The 6,944-nt window shown below is 49.1% G+C and overlaps 2 protein-coding genes across 5 annotated transcripts in view; one reads left to right on the top strand and one right to left on the bottom strand.

Moving 5' to 3' along the window:
* Positions 1-6,686, bottom strand: C1H22orf23 (chromosome 1 C22orf23 homolog). Of its 3 annotated transcripts, none has more exons than XM_034776846.1 (7): positions 6,606-6,686; positions 4,580-4,700; positions 3,265-3,327; positions 2,591-2,779; positions 1,935-2,069; positions 1,081-1,181; positions 1-774 (listed from the first exon to the last, which is right to left on the bottom strand). In XM_034776846.1, the coding sequence occupies exons 2-7, from the start codon at positions 4,689-4,691 to the stop codon at positions 670-672; spliced, it is 705 nt and encodes a 234-aa protein (XP_034632737.1). In that variant the 5' UTR covers positions 4,692-4,700; positions 6,606-6,686; the 3' UTR covers positions 1-669. The 3 variants fall into 3 exon arrangements, with proteins under 3 accessions (XP_034632737.1, XP_034632729.1, XP_034632720.1); XM_034776838.1 differs by lacking the exon at positions 6,606-6,686 and adding an exon at positions 6,446-6,595; XM_034776829.1 differs by lacking the exon at positions 6,606-6,686 and adding an exon at positions 6,223-6,418.
* Positions 6,614-6,944, top strand: part of POLR2F (RNA polymerase II, I and III subunit F) — a 6,419-nt gene continuing 6,088 nt past the window's right edge. The window contains exon 1 of one of the 2 annotated variants that reach the window (XM_034776854.1): positions 6,614-6,852. In XM_034776854.1, coding sequence (XP_034632745.1) covers positions 6,629-6,852 — 224 coding nt within the window. In that variant the 5' untranslated portion in view covers positions 6,614-6,628. The remainder of the gene's footprint in view (positions 6,853-6,944) is intronic. The other variant, XM_034776861.1, reaches the window with a different exon arrangement.

Raw genomic sequence — 6,944 nt, 5'->3', positions numbered from 1 at the left:
TTAAAATCAAGGCTAATATTTATGTAAGGCAGTGTGGTTGCTCCTCCCTCACCTGCTCTGCAGCAGCAGCTGACAGTTTCCAGGGCTGTGCTGACACGAGTGATGATATGGATTTAGTGTAAGGAAGTAAACACATTAATTTTCAGCTTCCACCAGAAACAACCAGAATCCCCAGAGTCTGGGCCATATGGAAAAGGGACAGAAATTTTCATTCCGGGTGTCTGTTGTGCAGGTCAGCTTTGTTCTGACACCTTAAGGTGTGTGCCATAGGTGGAAAGAGACCTTGCTTCACCATGTTTCAGAGGCGACTGGAGCATGCTGAGGTCTTTTCATCTCCTCCTAGTCCCTCCAGAGGAGGGAACCAGTAATTCCCTGATTTGGTTCACCCAACCATCAAGTTCACGTAGCCATGAAACAGCTGCCTGAAGGGAGACTAATCAGTGTTGGTAGGATTTTGCAAAGACTTTCTCCTGTCTTGTACTATGCATAAATAGTTACTGCCCTCTTGGGTTTATGCAACAAGTGCTACTGACATTCCTCCGAGAGGATCTGCCTTAGATGGATAGGCGTAGACCAGTTCTGTGACCATTCTAGAGAGGAGGCCCAGCCCTGTTGGAAGGACAAGGCAAGAAGGGGTGGGAATGGTCTGCTCTGGTGTCTGGTTTTGGTCTAGCTATTGGGATCAGATTTGTTCCCCACAGGGAAGATTTTTGCCATTGCCTCTCTTACGTCCTTACTCCTCTTCTTATCGATGATCTCCATCTCCCGCAGTTTCTGCAAAGAGCAGGATGAATTGGTGAGAATGCCAGAAACTCCTATTTCCTGCCAAACCTGAGAAGAAAGGATCCTCTTCCCCAGTGAAATTACATACCAAAATGACAGAGGCCTCTCTCCCGCCCCAACCTCCTAAATTCATCCCTCTTTTTCTACCTCATTGCCTGAGAGAAAATGCTGGGCTCTCCTCCTTCCAAATGTAGGCCACATCTAGTTATTGGATAGAAACCCTAGAACTCAGATCCTCCAACACCAAGGTTCCCTCAATCCTACATGCTGCAGAGGCCAGAGGGGTTCCCAAGGTACCTGTGAGATTTCAGTGAGGACAATCCCTCGATACTGCTTGCTCTGGCCCAGAGCCTCCATCTCTGCCAGGAATTCCTTCCGCTCCTGAATTTCATTCATCACTGAGCACAAGAGAAAGAGACATGCACAGAACCAGTCAAAGTGAGGATACACCAGCATTGCCTGAACTCTGACCTCCCCACTTCCCAGCCCTGTTAGAATGGAGGGGGGGCGTAATATCTAGAATGACTCTGACTTTGCCCTCATCACCACAGTATCTTAGCATCCCCTGCATTTAAGGATAGAAATAGCCATCTCTTTATTTCTCTCTCTTCCCAGCCTATAGGAAATACAGCTTGATTTGGGGCTGGGGAGTGTTTTTAAAAGCTTATTCAGTGCAGTGGGATGTTGGGAATCACCCCATAGGATTCTACACGCCAAAGCTGAGCAGTGGTCCAGCTAAGGCCCAGTCTACATTAAAAGTTTTGTCAACGTTATTGGTTCAGAGTGTGAAAAACATCACACCCCAAACTGCCATAGCTATGTCAGCAAAAATCCTACTGTAGGTGCAGTTATACTAGCAAAAAAATGTTTTTGCCTGTGTAGCTAATTTTATTTGGGGGACGTGGTATAAACTATACTGCCAAAAGCACTTTTCTGCCGGGATGAGCTGCATCTCCACTAGAAGGGTTTGTCCATATAGCTATGGTACCGTACTACTAGTATAGCTATATCAGCAAACCTTTCTAGTCTAGATAAAGTCTAATCCAGCATCCCACCTGCCACAACCAATCTCAGCTTACTAATGCATAAAGCCCACCACCCTGCCTGTATCTAAGGCCTTCCTTTGTGCCTTGGCCTATTTCCATACGTACGTTCTTCAAACCGGTCAGGCTCAGGTATTTCCTCTTCCTCTGTCCGCACTGGCTTCTGCTGTGGCTTCTGTTCCACCATGTCCTTTCCAGTCGCTAAGATATTTTGGAGCCTTTGCTTCTCCCTCTCTAAGTCACCTGTGGAAGATAAAGAAAACAAATCTTTGTCAGACTGAGGCAGAAGTACAGTCTCCCCACCAAGGCCCTGCTGGCAGCTGTGCCTGGACACACACAGCTGGAGATTCTATATAAGTAATTGGACAGGAAATATCTATTATGGTACATCCCATTCGCATCCTATATACAGCACAGGCACTACACGTACTGTACTGACAGCAAAAGTCCCAGCTACATTTACATCAGTGGTCTGATACCAGTCTATGAGCCATACAATTATGTGAGAATTGCCTTGTCACAATAAGGTAAAGTGAAATCCTGTTCTGTTAATCAGCCAGCAGACAGGGTTGGGATGTGATCATCAGTGAAGGGAGGCACTGTCAAGAGTCCCCTCACAGCTCTGGCTTTTTTGTGCACCTGCCAGTGGATTCGAGAGAAGGAAGAAGGAGGCTGGAAAGCAAATAAGAGAGAGGGTTCTAGAGACTGGAGGAAAGGAAAGAGAGGAGGCAAAACTGATCCCTTAGCAGAATTTGCTCACTTACGAGTGGCCCGGGGTTTGAATTTCTCTCGGGTGTAGGCATCGCCTGCCCGGCAGATCTCGGCAGGTCGGAGATGAGGTCTGGCCAACACAGTGACTGAAAGACAAGGCTTTGGTGGAGAGGATGCAGGCTGCGCAAGCTGTGGTTCTTTGCTGGATGTTGGGTTGCAGTGAGTGGGCAGGGAAACACCTCCTGAGAAAGGAAGGGAAGACAATGGCAGGTTAGGAACAGCCAAGTCTGTGGCTTGGTGATTTCCCTGGACCACATAATGCAGTTCCAGTATTAGTCTCATTCCCTGGACCAGTTACATGGGGAAATCCGATCCAGTCCTTATAAAGAATATTAATAGCTACCAAATGTAGCCTTAAATGGTGGAGATTGGATGCAGGGTTCAAGAGATACTGTTGTATGATGAAAGAGATGAGAACAGCTGCAGTGGACCAAATGCTGAGGAGAAAGAAATACTCCCTCCCCAATTTCTTCCCAATCCTCCAGTCTATAGGCAAATACCCTCTGTAAAAAGAATGATCTATGTATCTGGGCCACATGAATGCTTCACCACAGCAGCTGTAAGGTGTACACAGGGGTTAGGAGCAGAAGATCAATAAGCAGCAACCTGCACAAGGCAGAGTGCATGTGTGGGGATTGGGGGTGGACAAAGCTGAGGCATCACTCACGTTTCATGCAGTCCATGAGGTGGCGTTGCTGGAAATTGGTAAGTTTGGATTCCTCCATCATCACTGAAAGGCAAAAACCATCAGTAAAGACCCCAGCCTGAGAACTCAGCAGAAACAGCCTGAGGAACTACATGTCCACTTCAGGCAATCAGAACAAAAGGGAAGGGAAGGGCTTTGGAGGAAACTCCATATTTGTAAACGAGATCCTTTGGGAAAAGACCCAAGTGATTCATGATTCCTAAGGGATTTAGGCTGAGAATTTCAAAGGTGGGTGCCTAAAGTTAAGTTACTAACTCCATGCTTACGCACCTAAATAAGTAGCCTAATTTACAAAAGTATTGGCATTCTCCTTCATACAAAAGGAAACACCAGCTTTAAAAATGGTACATAAGGGCTGTGGTGGAGGTAAAACTGGTCTCCCAAATTTGAAAGCAAATGAGAACAGCATTTGCAGTAAGAGTAGCAAGGGAACTAGTCATAAGAGCTATCGAGCCTAATCCTTTAGCTGATCACCAATTGGGGGATCAGGATGGCATTACCCACATGGCGTAGTAATGTGGAATTAGTACAACAAAGGGGTTTTATGTCTTCAACTTTGGCAATGGTTGGAGAAGGAAGACAGAACGAGATTATTATTTAGTATGTTGTAGAACCCAGAAGTGTGCTTGGCAATAGGTGTTGTGTGTAAAAATCTAGAGAGACTGACAGGTAGATTGGATTAGACAGGCACTTTACAGGAAATACATAGAAGACAGGTTCCTGCCCTGAAAAGCTTATACACTAAAAGATGGATTTGAGATGTGAGAATATAACAGAAAGCAGGAAAGGGAGAGGTGAGGAATGGCATGGGTTACGGTGATACAATGATGGCTTTAGTCAGTTTAGGCACATATACAGTTTAGGGGTTCAAAGTGTGTATGTGGGGGAGAGGGGCTGCAGAAGGGGTTTTTAGGAGTTATTTGAATAAGGTGAGGAAGGAGGATGAGAGAATGGATTTAGGAAGAGCATTCCAAGCATCAAAAGCAACATGGACTACTAATGTTCTTTCTATTCTATGTAGGTTCTTTTACCATCCTAATCACTGTGGTACCTGGGCACCTTCCAGTAGTGCATTAAGCGAGTGACTAACATCTATTAGATGTGCTTCATTCTCTCTTTCATCTTCTCCACGGGGAGAATTGTGTGAGTGTTTTGGTTTGTTTTTTTAAAACATCCATACTGCTATTATACAATGATCCAGTGAAGCCAGAAGCATGATATGCGTTTAAGGGGGTCAATGGCCTTTTCACTGTTCTCCATTCAATCTTCCTGCTACCTTTCAGCAGCTCTTTTGTTTCTTTGCCATAATGAGTTGTCCCTGGAGAATGCCAGAAACCGGTTCCTTTTGGGACAGCTGGCGCTGCTCGTCTTCCGTCCTGGGAAGACATTGTGAAACCCTGAAAATGACAGTGAGGCAAGGAGTCAGTAAATCATATTCAACTTCTAATGGTTCAACTCAAAAGAACATTCTCTCTTCACTACCCTCAGTCATTCTAGGATCCCATTACACAGTCTCTACTACCTCAAAATCAACCCTAATACTTATTTAAATATAGCTAATCCATTGAAATCTTGACCCTTGAAGAGTTACTGTAGTGTTTGAGGGACTGGCTGGAATCTCCCATGCCCTTTTTTATTCTCCCCTCTGTTGCAGTCACAAACCTGCTTCCAACTGAGTAAGGTTGTGAACCCCTAAAACCCACCACAGTCCTACTAAGCACTGTTCAGACTGGAATACCTTAACACCGCAAATTAAGGTGCTGTAATTGTAGTACAAGTAGACATACCCACACCAGTTTTAATCTACAGAGCACAGGTAACAATGGTAGTGAAAATGTGGGAGCATGGACTTCAGCATTGTTAGCAATGGTCCAATAAAATACATTACCTCACCCACCTTGTCTCCCTATATAATCTTCATTAAAGTTGGTTTAATCTACAGCGGGGGTAGTCAATTATTTTTGTCAAGGTCCAAATTTCTGGGTCAAGGTATAACCAAGGTCCAGGTTCCAGGGGAAATAATAAAAAATACTAACAATAATGATAATAAGTAAATTCAGGGCCGCCCGGGGGGGGGGGGGGGCAAGGGGGGCAATTTGCCCCAGGCCCCGCAGGGGCCCCCACGAGTTTTTCAGGGCCCTTGGAGTGGGGTCCTTCACTCGCTCCTGGGGCCCCGGAAAACTCTCGCGGGGCCTGGGCCCCCGGAGCTTCTTCCGCTCCGGGTCTTCGGTGGCAATTCAGCGGAGGGGGGTCCTTCTGCTCCAGGACCAACCGCCGAAGTGCCCTGAAGACCAGTGGCGGGGGGTCCTTCTGCCCCAGGACCCGCCGCCGAAGTGCCGGGTCTTCGGCGGCAATTCAGCAGCGGGGGCCCCCCGCCGCCGAAGACCCCTGGCCCCCTGAATCCTCTGGGCGGCCCTGAGTAAATAAAAAGATTTCGGGGTCTGTTCAAAAGCATCTGGCGGTCCAGATTTGGCCCACAGTCTGCCTATTGACTACCCCTGGTCTATAGTCTTCAAGGACCTTTAGCACTGCCACACACAAACACACGCACCCTCCCACCAGTCAACTCCCACCACTGGCTGAAGGAAAAACAGCCTTTTCCCTCCACATGGTGTGCAGTGATGTAGGTTCAGTTCACATCTGTGATACCACAGCTGACACCACCATCCATTGCAACAGAGAAGACACCTTGCTCCACAGTACAGTGCCACGGGGGGACACTCCTCACACCTTGGCACAATACTCCTCTCACCCCACTCTGCATTGTCACAGGACAGTGCCCCACCACAATGCAATGCCATGAAACAACAGCCCACCCACCCCATTGTGTAATGCAATAGGATGATGCCCACACCCCCCCCCCGGAGCAATGCTGTGGGGCAACAAAGCAAGGCCCATGACCACATAGTGCAATGGCACCTGGTGTCGCCTCCAAGCCACTACATGCATGATGCCACAGGGACACAGTAGTGGCCCCATTCATGCCCAACCAGGGTGCAATGCTGTGATGTGGCACCGGCCCTCTCCCACACAGGGGGGCACCCCGGGCGGTGCAATGCCCACTTCAATGGGGCCTCGCCACCCAGCGCCCAATGGGAGGGGAAGCCTATGGGGTGACGTCACATCGAAGGCTCGGATGCACCAGATGGGGCGAATGAAGTGCCAAGGCCATCTTCCAATCTCCATGGAAACCCGTGCCTGTCCCTGATTGGCGGGTGGCCCGGCCCGGCCCCGTCCCGGGAAGCGCAGAGATTCGGGCGTCCGCAGCGAATTCTTCTGCTTTGCTCGATCCTTTCACTCACCCCAATTAGCGGCTCCCGTTACCATGGGAACCCGCTCCGCCGTCCACTTCCGCTTACGTCAGCGTCGACCCCGGAAGTGGCTGCTTGGAGGTCAGCTGCCGCGCTCGTGGGTTGCCTGCTCTGTGACGACTCCCCGCTGCTGGGGGTCTGCGGTTGGTATCGCGTCGCGAGATTGTCGCGCCGGGCCGGCAGCATGTCCGACAACGAGGACAAGTGAGAAGGAGGCGGGGGCTCGTGTCCGGCCGGGGTGAGGGGTCAGGCGGGTCTCGGCAGGGGGCGGCCCAGCGAAGGGTGGAGGTGAAGGGGGATTCCAAGGGACGCGGGGTAGTGCGGGGGGGG

The sequence above is a fragment of the Trachemys scripta genome, chromosome 1, assembly GCF_013100865.1.
Source record: "Trachemys scripta elegans isolate TJP31775 chromosome 1, CAS_Tse_1.0, whole genome shotgun sequence".
NCBI lineage: Eukaryota > Metazoa > Chordata > Testudines > Emydidae > Trachemys > Trachemys scripta.
The sequence above is the reverse complement of the archived record's forward strand: the minus strand, read 5'-3'. Positions and strand labels throughout refer to the sequence as shown.

Bases quoted from the DNA above. Each gene is read 5' to 3' on its own strand.
- C1H22orf23 (XM_034776829.1), bottom strand. From the start codon at position 6,282: ATGGGGCCACTACTGTGTCCCTGTGGCATCATGCATGTAGTGGCTTGG. The intron at 2,070-2,590 runs GTAAGTGAGCAA...TATCTTCCACAG, and splicing joins ATTCAAACCCCGGGCCACTC to GTGACTTAGAGAGGGAGAAG. The intron at 775-1,080 runs GTACCTTGGGAA...TGCTCTTTGCAG, and splicing joins TCCTCACTGAAATCTCACAG to AAACTGCGGGAGATGGAGAT.